A 14,818-nucleotide genomic window follows, 5' to 3' on the forward strand; every position below is an offset into this window, starting at 1 on the left:
ATGTACGGCTCAAATCCTTCATCAACCTACCTAGCTCTCTAGAGCAGCTTGCTGTCAAAACAAGACATAAATGACTATTTTTGCCCTTTTTCTTCATCAAGTATTTAAGCATTCAAGGAAATTTTAGGATAAAGATTCCATTTCCTTCTTCCTTCTATCAAAAGCAGAAAAAGAAAACATACTCTAGTGTGTAGGTCCCAGGGCTTTGTGAAATCTCCAGATAGTCTTTAAATCTTATCAGAAAATAATAACAACTCTCATCCATCCATTCATTTGTTCAGTGAATATTGAATTCTCTTTACTAGTCAGATACTCTGCCAGCTCCTGGGCTTACAGTTATGAAGAAAACAGAAACAGGACTTGTCTGCCTCTCCCACCAGACTATCAGCTGGCGGGGAGGGGAACAGACAGTAATCAAGGAAGCCAACAAATAAGTGCATACTGGCAAACTGTGATAAGGGCTTTGTCAAAAATGAGCTGAGCATGTCGTGAGAACAGAAAGGAGACCCATTGCATAGAGGAAGGGGATTCAGAGGAGGAGAGGGCGAGGGGAAGTACTGGGAAGCAAAACTGATTAAATTATCAGTGTGTGCAGAAATCCCACAGTGAAACCCACTATTCTGTATAATTATTATGCACCGATAAGAAATGATTCAAAAATGAGATGGCAACTGTTGAAAAATAAAGCTAAGCACATTGAAATTGTTTAAGTTATATTTGAGTCAACAGTGATTCAAAATCAGGCAGCTCTACACCACAAGAAGTTCAGGGTTAGGGGGAATATGAGGGGGAAATCATTTTTAAAGTGTTTATGGGAGTAAGACAAACAAAACACATATTTGGTTAAAAAGGAAAGTCCCTAGCTAGAGGTCAGCTGGTGATTTCTGACTGGTTGGGTCACTCGGGGTTGAGTTTCTGTTTGCTTCTTGAGGAACCTAGAACACGGAAGCCGTCTCAGCCTAATGACTTCCCAATTAACTTTATTATGTTTTTATTAGTGAGTTATAATTCTGTATAATAGTTGGGGTTCATTGTGACATATCCACACATGCACATGACATAATTTGCTCCATTTCATTCTGCAGTACTTCTCCTTTCTCTCTCTTCTTCCCATCCTCCTGATCTTCCTCTTTTCTACTGGTCTTCTATTTATGTTTTTATATATATTTTTATTTTACTTATTTATTTATTTTAGTACCAGGGATTGAACTTAGGAACACTTAACCACTGAGCCACATTTCCAGCCCTTTTTCAGTTTTTTAATTTATTATTATTATTTATTTTAAGACAGGGTCTCACTAAGTTGCCTAGGGCCTCACTAAATTGCTGAGACTAGCCTTGAACTTGTGATCCTCCTGCCTCAGTCTCCCAAGCTGCATGGGCCATTATGCCTGGCCTATTTGATTATTTTTTTTAATTGGTATATTATAATTCTACACAAAGTAGAATTCATTGTTATATGTTATGTTATATGTTCATATTTGCACATAGTATAATCTGGAGGGTTTCATTCACTAGTATCACCCCTTTCCCTCTCCTCCCTTCCCCTCGATCCCCTTGCCAAAATTATACTATAGAGCTATAGTAATAAAAACTGCATGGAATTGGCATCAAAACTGACAACAGAATAAAATAGAAGACACAGAGATAAGCACACACAGATACAGTCATCTCATCCTTGACAAAGGTGCCAAAAACTTACCTTTGAGAAAAGACAGTCTTTTTAATAATGGTGCTGGAAAAACTAGGTATCCATATGAACAAGAAGAAAACTAGATCCTTATCTCTTACCCTGCACAAAAGTCAATTCAGAATGGATCAAAGACCCAGGAATTAGACCAGAACTTTGTAACTGCTCAAAGGAAACATAGGATTAACACTCCAACATAGGGATGCAGGCATCAACCAATAAGACTGCTAACATTAATAATGTATACAAACAACACTTAATAATTTTATTAACTTTTTATGTTTCAAATCATTCCATTTTCCTTAAATGAATAAGCTTCTTTTTCTTTCTGACCATTTTAAAACAAACGTAAACAAAACATAAACAGATTATTTTGAACAATTAGAGGCGTAGCAGCTTGTTGGTAATTTTGAACTTGGTTTGCAAATAAAATAGATTTTATGCTTCAGTCAATATCAGAGTCCCTCGCTCACCCACCTCGGAAGGGGCTGCATCCCCTGTGCTCCTTGTGCAGAATTCTTAATCTCTGCCTCCAGCTGACTGCCTGCTTTCTATTCTTCTTCTTGCCCTCTGCAGTGTCAAATTCAAATCCACTCAATCCTCAAAGCTCCCAGGATCCAAAAGAGGAGAAACTCTTTCCTCAGGGAACAAGATAGGAGGGAAGCTGAATGAACAATGACCACTGGTTAGGAATTGGAATAAAAGGTAGAGAAAAACTGGGGAAACAAAACCAAACAACAACAACAAAAAAAAAAAAAAACAGAAAATTGATTTTCAAGGTAGAAAAGCCAGAGGCATGAATAGGAAGGATGGCTCTTTTAGAAAATGAAATCTATGAATAGAGCTGGAATATCCTCCAGGCCTCCCAGAGTGAGATGGAAAATGTGAATATCTGAAATTAATATCATATTTCCTTGTGTCCTGTGACCCCCAGAACAGATGCTCCAGGATTTTTTTTTAAGTGCACTGTAGTTATACATTATAGGGGTTCATTTTGACATATTCATAAATGCATATAACATAGTTTTCTCCATTTTGAGCCCCGCCCCCCCATCTCCAACCCCTTCCTCTACTCTGTTGGTCTTCTGTTTATTTATAACTGACTGGGATGCATTGTGACATATTCATACTTGCACACAGAATAATTTGCAGACCCACATTTTCAAACACCTATTACCTGTTGTGTATTGGAGATGCAGAGAAAGATAAGAATGGATTTCAATGACAGTTCAGTGAAGGAGGCAGACACATAAAGCCCAGAATATAGCACATTCGGTGCTGTGTTTAACACAATACTATGCTAAAGTCATTTACTAACATTAACTGGAAGACAAGTTGGTCAAAAACTGTCAGATACAGGTTGTATTGACTATAACTGTGAGTTCCCTGAAGGCTGGGAATTATCGGAATCTCTTCTTCACTTCCACTTCGGTGGAACAACAAGGGTGCATAAAACATCCTCAGTGAATATCTATTACTAAAATGAATAAATAGGCGCTAAGATACTTATACCTTAGATAGTGGGCAGATACCATAGATGTTTTTTTTTAACATTTAAAATTTTATTATTAGCCAGGTGCAGTGGCACACACATACAGGTGCCACTGCACCTGGCTAATAATAAAATTTTAAATGTTTATTATTTTAAAATTATTAATATTTTTATATTTATTTTTATTTAAAAATATTTAAATTTATTATTTAAAATTAATAATAATAAATTAGTATTATTTTTAAAAAATTTAAATGACCCAACTTGGGAGGCTAAAACAGGAGGATCACAAGGTCCAGACCATCCTTAGCAACTTAATGAGACCCTGTCTCAAAATAAAAAGGGTTGAAGATGTAGCTCAATGGTAAAGTGCCCCTGGGTTCAATCCCCAGTATTCCCCCAAAATATTAATGTTTTTAATTAACACATCATATTTATACACATGTATGAGATATAATGTGATATTATGATATATGTATACAATGTGACATGATTAAATCAAGTTAATTAACATATTCATCACTTCCTTCGACTATCTTTTTTATGGTGAGACATGTGAGATGAATTATCTTGATTATTTTGAAATATATAACACATGTTTTTTGGTTGTTGCTGGGAACTGAACCCAGGGCCTCATGCATGCTAGGCAAGTGCTGTACCACTGAGACACATCCTGTGCCCCTATAATATATTATTATTGACTATAGCAGCCCTGCTAACCAATAGATCTCAAAATCTATCATCTTGTCTATCTGAAACTGTGCACTTTTCATTCAACATCTCTCTATTCCCTACAGCATCATAGGATTTTAAGCACAAGCATTTCTTAATTTTGAATTAACCCTCTGGCAATGCAATCAGGAAGATGATTGGGAAAGAAAGTGGTTAGGAGGCTATAGGTTGTGGCTCAAACAGTTACAGGAAAGTAAACAATCGGCTGGTGGGGGTGGGAAAGAGGAAGCCTCAAAATGACACCTGAATTTATGCCTTGAGCAACAGAAGAAAATGGAAGGAGTAGAGAAAGGCCCAACAGAAGAGCAGCACCAGTCCTGAGCAGGATTGTGATCTGGAAGAAGAGGTCCCCACGAGAGAGTCACCCAGGTGACTAAGGAAATGTGTCAAGTGCTGGGAGAATTCAGAATCCACTGAATTTTTTAAAAATGTTTTTGTAGTTGTAGATGGACCGAATGCCTTTATTTTACTTGTTTATTTTTATGTGGTGCTGAGGATCGAACCCAGTGTCTCACACATGCCAGGCAAGCGCTCTGCCACTGAGCTACAGCCCCAGCCCCAGAATCCACTGAATTTAACCACTGGGATATTGCTGGGGGCAAACCAGCAGCAAGGGATTGCAAAGTGAATGGTTGAATAACTGGAGAGAGTGGGCAGCTGCTGTTTCAGAAGTCACTGCTTCTGAAAAAAGGAGAGAAACAGAATGTGTTTTAACCAAGATGATTTCCTGCCAAGGCCTGTGACCCAATTGAAAAGGAGAAGCCAGGGGAGGTCATGATGCCCAGCAGAGGATCCCAGTATTGGTCCCTCTCGGACCAACTCTAGGCAGGGGGGAAGAGCTGAGGCTTCTCTAAGGACACAGTCAAGGGAGGCCTGGGGTCCCTCCTTGTGGACTCTGCAGGACTGAGTGGGAATGGGGAGCACCTTCCTCCAGGGACTTCCCAAAATGAGCAGAAGCCCAGCTGAGTCTGCAGCAGATAGAGGCGAAAAGGATCAGAGACTGACAGAGAAAGTGGACAGAGTGGACCCTGCGATGGTGGTTCCAAAGCCCTCATCTCCTGGTGCAAATAACAAACTCTCCCTTTTTCTTCCTTTTTTAAAAAATCTGGATCCAAGAGGAAGGAAGGCAGAATGCTGAGAATTTGGACCTCACCATGAAGAAGAAAAGGGTTACAGAAGAAAGCCATTACCTGAACAGAGGGGCCTCACGGGGATGGAACTAGAGTTCTGGCTGACTGGATTCCTGGCAGTGCAGCGGTAGCTGCCACTGTCCCCAGATCTCCAGGAGACCCTGAGAGTGGTTCCTCCATGGGACACAACTTCCCCTTGGCCATGGGGGTCCCAGCTGTACTGAACATCTTCTCCAGCTTCTTCCACAAAGCAGGCCAAGGTGACGAAGCAGGTCCTGTTCCTCATGATCTGGGAGCGGACAGTGATATTGGGCTTCTTCAGCCTCCCTGTGCCAAGAAGAGTCTCAAGCTGTGAGAGAGCTCAGGTCCAGGGAAGTAAGAAAAGACAAGGGTGAAAAAATTAATGTGCATCCCTCCTCCCCTCCTCACCGTAGACATGCAGGGTGAAATCCTTGGTGATGTTGGTCAGGGGAGAACGCAGACTTATGCAAGCTTTATAAGCACCAGAGTCCCACAGCCCCAAGGGGCTAATTTGAAGAGAATAATCATAATGAGGATTGCTCAGTCTTCCACTGTATGGTCCCTGAATCTCAGAAACCAGGACTGGCTTGCCAGCTGGTCCTGGTTGCAAAACAGCAATAAGCCCTTTGGAGCTCCATGTGACACTTTCTATCTCCTGCTCCACTGGGACCTCCAGGGGCAGAATGACTGACTCCCCAAGGGTGCCGATCACTACCTTTCCCACTGTGACTTCTCCCAGGATTCCTGACCCTGCAGACAGAGAAAGGAAAGTGTCAGTGTCTCCCTGCCCACTAAGGGAAGCCACAGACTTTGTCACTCCAAACCCACCCACTCTAGGCCCATCTTATCATCTCAAGGGTGTTATTCTCCCCTATCCAGGGCTGGAAAGAATAAGGATTGCTTCTCCACCTTCTGTCCACTTTAGAGCTGCTGTTCAGGGTGCATGCTTGAGTTCCTGGGGTACCTGTACTTGAGGATCCAGGTACCTGTACAAATGTGTGGCACCGAGACCGGGTGGGAGCTGCTGCTGCTGACTAGGTTCTTGATTATGCAGGTAAAGGTCAGAACACTGTCCTCTGGCCTCAAGGAAACACTGAGGACAGACCCTCCATGGGATATCACAGTCCGGGGACCCAGTGGTGTCCAGCTGTAGGCCACAGTGTCTCCTCCGCTTTCTGCCACACATGTCAGGATGATGATGCAGTTTCCATTATCACCAATCCTGGAGCTCAGTGTGACGCGGGGTGGGACCAGCTTTTCTGAGTGTGCAAAATGGAACAAAGTGAGGACTGGGAAACCCCTCTTGTTTACAAGATAGAAAACACAATACATTGTCACCCAAAACCCTGCACCACCCTGAGTTTACATAAGGAACAACAGAGGCAGGATCTGCCCACATCTACTCTAGAGTTTTAGGCTTTACGAGGAAGTGTCACTTAATATCTCTTTTGATTTCCAGAACAATTCCATGAACTACATAAGGATGTGTTATATCTATTCTATTTCACAGGCTTAGAATGCTTAAGTAATTTGCCCAAAGTGATGAATCCCAAACTCAGATCCAGTGGATTTGGCCTGGGTTCCTACCCCTATATGGAATAAAGGAACACATGCCCGGGACTGTGTTGTAATTACATCTTTCCCCAGTAGGGGGCTCTGCGGCATGCCCTGAGCTTCCAAATATTGACCAGGGCCTGGAGAGGATGTGGTCCTGTGTTTTTGAGGTTTCTTCCACCCATTTCCACTGCCTTGCTATCCTTTTCCCCCTGGCCCATGCACCCCATACTATTCCTCAGATGCCCCCTTCCCATTATTTGCCAGAACCAGGAGCATTTGGGAGAGGAAGCAAGAACAACAGACGACCAAGACAGCCTTGACCAAGCCATAGAGCATGGGAGGAGGACACTCTGCTATTCATCCTCAGTCCTGTGGCCCAGCTCACTGCAGCCCCAGGAGTGTCCCCTGGGAGAAAGCAACTTGAACTCCCACTGGTAAGTAACTTTCTGCTGCCTCACCGCAGTGTCTTATAGACCAAACTCTAGCATGTAAACCCTTTCCCCTTTGATTTTTGCAGGCTCTCTTCTTAGAGTCTTCACTAATTCAGAGAGCTAAAGATTGTCACATGCCAGTGTGAGAAACGCACTCATCTGTCCAAACCCAAAGAATGGACTGAGGGACATGAGGTCTAGCAAAAGCAAGGAGTTTTGCAAGTGCAGGTGTCTGGGGAAGCAGGCACACCCAGATTGGGTACAACCAGCATTCTGTCCCCTAGAGCACAAGGTCCCTCCTCTGGTTCTTCATTGTCTGAGTACTATGGGGTATACAGTCTTCCCGAACGTCAGCTAAGTTTTACTGTCTCCAGTTGGATTATTCAAAGAAATACACCTTTTGTTGTCCTTACCTCCCTGGGTTCTCTTGTGGCAGGAAAGTCCCTTTGGATTGAGTCCCTTTGGGTGAGAACACAGTGCATCTCTGTTGGTCAGGCTGGGCCCCCTTCTTCTCACCTCCTGTTTGTCAAGAGGCTATGAATTTCTATATTTGGTATTAACTGTAATTCTTTTCATTCTCTCCCCTTCAGCTGCCTTTCTTACATGCCAAGTCATTTTACATTTTAAGCTAAATATTATATTTTGAAAATGGACCACCAGACTTTTTATGTCTCATAACAGGAAGCCAAGGAACCAGGGCACAAGACACAGCATCAGGTAACCTAAATTCTTGTTATGGTTTTGATATGAGGTGTCCCTCAGAAGCTCCCATGTTAATGTAGGAGGTGATATGGTTAAATTATAAGAGCTGTATCCTAATCAGTGGATTAATTCATTTGATGAACTAATAATTTGAATGCACTACCTAGGTGGTAACTATAGGTAGGTGGGCATGACTGGAGGAATAACTCTCTGGGCATGCCCTCGGGGATCATATCTTCCCCAGGCTCCTCCCTCTCTCTCCCTGCTTCTCAGGCACCATGACATTCTGCCTCACCTCAGGCCCAGAGCCATGGATTCAGCCAGCCAAGGACCGAACCTCTGAAACAGTGAACCAAAATAAACTTTTCCTCCTAGCAATGACTGTGAGACTGGCTGGACAGATATTTTAGGTCACAACAACAGAAAAACTAACACCGTTCTCTTTCCAAATCTTCCACCTGCTTAGTTCTGTGTTGTGGACTTGGTTTCCTTAACTGAGAATACAAACCCTTGCCTGCCCACTGGCAGGGCTGTTGTGAGGTGCCAGTGACTTGGGAAATGCTCTGTGAAGGATAAAATCCTGGCTTATTTTCATGGTTGTGCCACTGGGCATCAACCCAGAGTGAAAGGCTGAGGGGAGAGCCTCCCCCTGGTAGATCAGTAGACCCCCATCTCTTGCTCACAAATCAATCAACACTATTCCATGTGGAGCACATCTTGCCAGGATAGCCATAGCATGTTGAGAGGCCTTTCCCACCAGCTTTGGGCCCACCCTAGTGAACGTCCTACCCAGGTTCCCACAGCTCCACCCCTCTTGTTGCTAAGAACTGGCTGTAACCAGCCCAGGCCCCAAATCTCCAACTGTATGTACCTGACAAGGGAGCAATCCCAACATCCCCCACTAGACCAATGGCTCCATCTCATGGGAATATTTTCTAACACACAACCAAAGAGAATGGCAAGACTCCTACCTTCCTCTGTCAGTTAGTTTCCCTGTGTCCCCCTCAGTCAGCCTCCCTACCTTGCCCACCTAACCACTGCGGGGGAACCACTCTGTCATGACCCCCAGAGACCTTGAACATCTTCCTCAGGCTAAGTTTGAACCACAGCTAATCTGTATTGGGCCAAAATTTCAGAACACAAGAGGCTAAAAGGCTTGGGAAGCACTCCTGGAAAGAACTCTCCCTTCTCTCCCTCTCCCTCCCTCTCCCTCCCTCTCCCTCCTTCTCCTCCCTCTCCCTCCCTCTCCCTCCCTCTCTCTCCCTCTCTCTCTTTCTCCCTCTCTCTCCCTCTCTCCCCCTCTCTTCCCCTCTCTTCCCTGGAAGGCAATCATGAGACACTTCCTTGTAGCCTTGGGCTCTAATGAGGTATGCGGCTTCCCCTGCAGAAGAGAGCAGTGGACCATAAAACCTCCTCATTGCAAGAACAGACTCCCCCCAGCATCATGTGTCCCACAGCTCACATCATAGTCATCTGACCCCTTTTGCTTCAGTGGTATCTTTTCTGGTGAATGGAACAAGGAACTGGGGAGGCCTTTTGGTTTTTCTTCCTTTGACTATCTGTATAAGTAATGAACTGTCTGAATCAAAAAGTGACTCATGGTATCTTCCAGATCAGCCAGGTGCTGGCTTTTCTAGTGCTATGTATTCTTAACTGCTACCTTTACTGTTTCCTTTGTAGTTTTCCCTGGTAATTTATTTAAAGTTTCTTTAAGGAATATAATTGCTTCTCTCTACATTTATTTTTTTATTGTTAACTTTTACTTTTTTTAATTTTGAGACAGATCTTGTTGAGTTGCAGAGGCTGACCTTGAACTTGGAATCCTCCTGCCTCAGCCTCCCAAGTTGCTGAGGTTACAGGAGTGGACCACCACATCCAGTTCCCCACATTTATTTAGAGCGTTCATTGTTGCAGAAGATGGTGTTCCTATTTTAATAATGAGGAAGCTTCAAAGCCCCATGAGTAGGTTATGGCAAAACTTAGTTCTCAGGGCCTGAAATTCTGTTACCTGGTCACTACCTACCAAAGAGTTCTGTTTCGATTGGTCTGAGGCAGATCCTAGGCTTTGACATTTTTTAGGAGACTCTTCCAGGTAACCTTAATTTAGATATTTTTTTTTAGAGTAAGCATATGTCAGTCTTCTAATTGGAAAGTAAGGTGTAAATGTTACTAAATATGACTAAAATAATGACTGTGAAACTGACACAGCCCCCCATCCACCTGCCCCAGAACACTCACCAAAGACTTGCAGCTGGTACTCCTGGATATGAGTGATAAGGGAAGTCCTCAGGTTAATGCGGGCCCGGTAGTACCCTGCATCCTCTTGGCTCAGATTGCTGATCTGCAGGGAGTGGCCTGGACCCACCACATTCATGCGGCCCCAGTACCGGCTCTCTGCCTGGTAAAAGGTGTCTCGCCCTCCAGCTTCTGCTATGGTGACTGTGGCAATTGCCCCAGGGACTGAACGGGACATCCAGGAGATACTCTCTACCTGCTGTTCTGGCAGCACATGCAGGGGCAGAGTGACAGACCCTCCTAGGGTCCCAGTTATCACCAGAGGTGCTGGGTCCTCTCTGGACATTCTTGGACCTGTGGACACAGAATAAAAACTTCCGGGCATTCTGACTGAGCCAGGAGGTTACAATGGGCCTGAGTCAGGAAAGGGATGACCATCCCCATGTCATAGATGAGAAAATGGAGACCTCAAGCATTGAGGTGGCCTGCTCAAGACTCCATAGCTAATTAGTGGTAGAACTAGAGCAGGAGCAAGTACCCACCCCTTCACGTAGGAGGCTCTTCTTCAGTATCAAACTCATTAACATATGATGAAATGGCTACCCAAATGCTATCCAAGGACTCCCAGGTGCCAAGTGGAAGGGAAACTAGGGCAATTCTGGGGAAGTACCTGATGATCCCTGCTGTCACTGGCTGACAGGCTAGGTCAGAACTCACCCGACCCAGCCCCATCTACAACATAGACTGTCTGTCTTACAGCATCCCCAGAATTGTTTGTCCAGCCACCTCTCAAACAGAAACCAGCTCCTGTGAGGCCCATCAGGATTCCTGAAGTGCATCTTTCTGGAGCAGGGGGACTAGTGTAGTGCTGGCCAAGCCAGTTTAGGGTGCTCAGTGGGCCAGAGGTTGAGATCCCAGCCTACACTGAACTTAAGAGAAGAGTGTAAGCCCTCAGGCACCAGGCAGACGGCTCAAGTTCAAACTTTTGCACTACTAGCTGTGTGATCTCAGGCAGGTAGCCCTCTGAATCTCAGTTTTTTCACCTGTAAAATAGAAATGTCATCTAGGATTTCAAAAGGTTAAATGAAATAAAGCAAGAAAACAATATCTAATATTAGTACTTATAATAATTATTAGAGCAAATTATTAGAATTCCTTCTCTTCCTCCTCCCTCTCTTCCTCTTCCCCCTCCCCCTTTTCAGGACTGGGAAATGAACACAGGATCTTGCACAAGCAGGGCAAGTGCTCTACCAGCTCTTTTAAATTTTTTTAATTTTTTGACAAGGTCTTACTAGGTTGCATAGGCTGACCTCAAACTTGCACTATCCTCTTTCCTCAGCCTCTCAAGTACACTATTAGTATTTTTTTTCTTTGAGACAAAAAGACAAAACTCACTAAGTTGCTTAAGGCCTCACTAAATTGCTAAGGCTGGTCTAGAACTTGTGATCCTCCTGCCTCGGTCTCCCCAATCACTGGGATGACAGGCAAGCACCACTGTGCCTGGCACTATCAGTATTCTTAAAGATATGTAACATCATTGGAATAAATTAGTGAGTGCACCAAATTTGCACTTCATTAAATCTAGTCATCATCCTTGTAGAACACTCTTTAAGGATTTTTAAAAATTTTCATTCATGCATTATGATCATATACAATAGTGGGTTTTGTTGTGATGTATTTGTACATGCACATGACATAACTTGACCAGTTTCATTCCCCAGTACCTCTTCTTTCCCTTCTTTTCTCTTTCCCCCTGACTCCCTTCCTCAACTCTAATGGTCTCCTTTCAATTTTTGTGAGGTCTCTTTTTAAATGTTTTTCTAACTTCCACATCGGAAAGAAAACACCTGACCCTGGACTTTCTGAGACTGGTTTGTTTAACTCAACAAGATGCTCTCCAGTTTTATCCATTTTTCCTCAAATGACGTAATTTCCTTCTTTGTGGCCGAGTAAAACTCCATTGTGTATAAATACCACATTTTCTGTGTCCATTTATCTGTTGAGAGATACCTAGGGTGGTTTCATAACTTGGTTGTTGTGAATTGTGCTGCCATTTCTCAGTAGCATGGACCATCTCTGTATTTTTGCCACATACACATGCAATCCCAGAAGGCAGAAAATCTGAAACTGACCAAGGTCTGTCACACAGATATTTAGAGAGAAAAGGCAGCACGGCTCAGGGAGGGATCTGGGTCCTGATTTGAACTTGGATTTGGAAGCACTGCTCATATCACTAACACCTAAGTCAGATGAGGAGCCTCCTTGTTAAAAATAGAACCAAGAAGTCCTGTGGTCACCATGAGTGGGAGGATGCACACCATGCTGGGGACCACAGCATCTTGGTGTGTTCACCACAGAACCCACTGGACAGATCAATGCTCACGTCCTCCATGGAGGACGTGAGGCTAGCTCTGCCTGGAGCCAGCTAGTGGGAAGCATCCCACAGCAGGGTGATACTGACCAGTAGACCTTCCTATCTCCAAACTGGGCCCTAGGTCTGATATCTAGCCTGGGGGAATCCTACCAGGGACAAACAGTTTTGTGTACCCTTAAACCCTCAAGTACAATAACTCCCTGGGCTCAGTTCAGGTTCTATTCCCTTGATGCAGCCTTGTCCAAGCTCCATACTTCCAGCCCAGCCATGCCTTCCCCTATTTCTGAGATTTTATTGGCTAATTTTGTTTTAAACATGTACTTCCTTCTGCCTCACACAAATAACTGTGTAGCGTGTCTTTCCCCAGATTCCGTAGCTCCCCAAAGAGAGAAGACGGTGGAAGGGATTAATGCCTGACTACTAAAACAAGTCAGCCTGGTAGGTGTGGTGGGGTGAGTGTCAGGCTCCTTGGCGTGAATCCTATTTTCTGACACCGATGAAAGGAAAGTGATACAAAGGAGTCAGAGGCAGGACACAAATCCCAACAGCCAGACACTTGGCTGAGCACTCTGTACACATATTTCATTTAATCCTCCTCAAAAACCGTAAAGTAGGTATTCTTCTTCCCGATTTCCATATGGAGATCATGAAATTTAAAGAACTTAAGAAACTCGCTCATACTCCTCAGCTAGGGAGGGTAGAGTTCAAACTAAAACCTAGGTGCTTCTGACCCTAAAATTGATGCTCTGTATGCTACACGGTACTGTCAACAGCAGAATTTCCCACACTGAATTCCTCCCCCATATCACACTGACAGCCCTTTTCTAAAACACACACAGTGATCACTAAGGAAGGGCCTGACCAGAAACCATGACATGGAGACAGCTCCATGTGCATGCTCTGCAGTTGAAGCAGGGGGTGTTACAAGAATCCAGCTTCTGGTTTCAGTTCTCTCTTTAATGGCGGCTCTGTGGTTCTCTGAGACTCTTGTTGCTGCCCTGTTCCCATAGTTGCATTCTGCTGAATAGTTGCACTGTGCTGACTTTCAGTTTCACTGACCACCTGCCTGTGCCAGCGCATGGTCACTGAGGCTCCCAGCCCTGTCTATCATCTGAAAACCTGGGGTAATACTGCCTGCCTTATTCACATCCTAGCATTGCATTAGAGATCAAAATTTTTTACACATTAAGTGAAAGTCTTTATCATCTGCAAGTTTTAAACACATTAAAGAGGTTCATCAACATGTTAAAGGCGGGAGTAGGGACAATCTTGAAGGCAAGTGACTCTGACGGCCTGTATAATCTGGCCCCACCCCCTGCCCACCCCACTCCCACCCCACTCACCCTGGAGGGGGAACAAAACTGAAAGCTTGGAACTCAGGAGATAGACCAGAACACAGCCCCTCACCACAACTTTCTCAAGAACTATCTTCTTTTAACCCACATGCCAAGCCATCTCCTGCCAGGGATCAGATCCTCGTCGTGGGCAAGCAGTGAGAATCCAGAGGGGCAGGAAGAGCCCACAATGCGTTGGGCTTTAGATGCTCTGCTGAAGTCATTTGGGGGACATGGAAGTCCCCATCCATGATGAGAGGTGACTCTTAGGGACTAGCAGGAGAAGTAAAAGGTGGAACAAGACACAGAGCACCAACTACAGAACACAAATCCCAAGCAACATCCCTATGGGTCCTTAAAAACCTGAACGTCTCAGGAAACACACTTGGAAGGGCAAGAAGCAGAAAAGGCAGGTCCTGGAAGTGGGTGTGGCTGATCCCCTGTCTGGTGCCCCCATCATTCAGCCTCTCTGGAAATGTCCAGGGTTCTTGTGCAACATCAATAGAAGAAATGTGAGGATGACAAGGACATGGCTGGGCCTGCATGACCTGAGATTATTGCAGAGGCGTAAGCACATGTGTGCACATGCACGCACGTGCGCACATACACACACAACACACACACACACACGCACACACACACACACAGAGTCTGGTTCCCACAGAGGCAGCACCTTCAGTGAAAATTGCCCATTCTTAGACTAAACCATTGTGCAGGGCAGGTAGAAGATGGTGGGAGGGATGCACTTACCCATGAGAAGACTAAGGAGGAGCCAAGACCATGGTAGAGAAGGTGCCATAAGGATGGGCCAGCCTTGCAGCAGCAGCAGGATTGTGTGTGTGAATGTGAGCCCACAAACATTTCCTGTATTTGGTGTCACCACTTTAATCATACGTAGTTTTCAAGTCACAAGATGTGAAGATGAGGGGGGACACAAAAGAAGGAAGGATGAGAATCACCACAGTGAGCTATTTAAAAACCCAAACCACTGCACATATGGTGTGAGGCTACATCACGTACAACCAGAGAAATGAAAAGTTGAGCTGCAATTGTACACAATGAGTCCAAATGCATTCTGCTGTCCTATATACCTAATTATAATTAATTAATTAATTAAAAA

The 14,818-nt window shown here is 44.3% G+C and overlaps 1 protein-coding gene across 1 annotated transcript; it reads right to left on the reverse strand.

Annotated features, from left to right (window-relative positions):
* Window positions 1-1,938: 1,938 nt before the first annotated feature.
* On the reverse strand, window positions 1,939-14,578 carry LOC124082648 (SLAM family member 9-like). Its single transcript, XM_046429128.1, has 6 exons — window positions 14,449-14,578; window positions 9,994-10,344; window positions 6,052-6,324; window positions 5,474-5,815; window positions 5,105-5,371; window positions 1,939-2,354 (listed from the first exon to the last, which is right to left on the reverse strand). Exons 1-6 carry the CDS (start codon window positions 14,495-14,497, stop codon window positions 2,275-2,277), a joined length of 1,362 nt encoding a protein of 453 aa, XP_046285084.1. The 5' UTR covers window positions 14,498-14,578; the 3' UTR covers window positions 1,939-2,274.
* Window positions 14,579-14,818: the final 240 nt, after the last annotated feature.

This window comes from Marmota monax, unplaced genomic scaffold (assembly GCF_021218885.2).
Source record: "Marmota monax isolate L192 unplaced genomic scaffold, Marmota_monax_Labrador192_F-V1.1 WCK01_AAM20220418_F8-fsc00145, whole genome shotgun sequence".
Taxonomy (NCBI): Eukaryota; Metazoa; Chordata; class Mammalia; order Rodentia; family Sciuridae; genus Marmota; species Marmota monax.

Excerpts from the sequence above, each read along its gene's own strand:
- LOC124082648 (XM_046429128.1), bottom strand. The coding sequence starts at position 14,497 with ATGGCACCTTCTCTACCATGGTCTTGGCTCCTCCTTAGTCTTCTCATG. Across the intron at positions 10,345-14,448 it reads CCTCCTTAGTCTTCTCATGG|GTCCAAGAATGTCCAGAGAG; the intron begins GTAAGTGCATCC and ends CTGTGTCCACAG. Across the intron at positions 5,816-6,051 it reads GGTGCCACACATTTGTACAG|GGTCAGGAATCCTGGGAGAA; the intron begins GTACCTGGATCC and ends CTCTGTCTGCAG.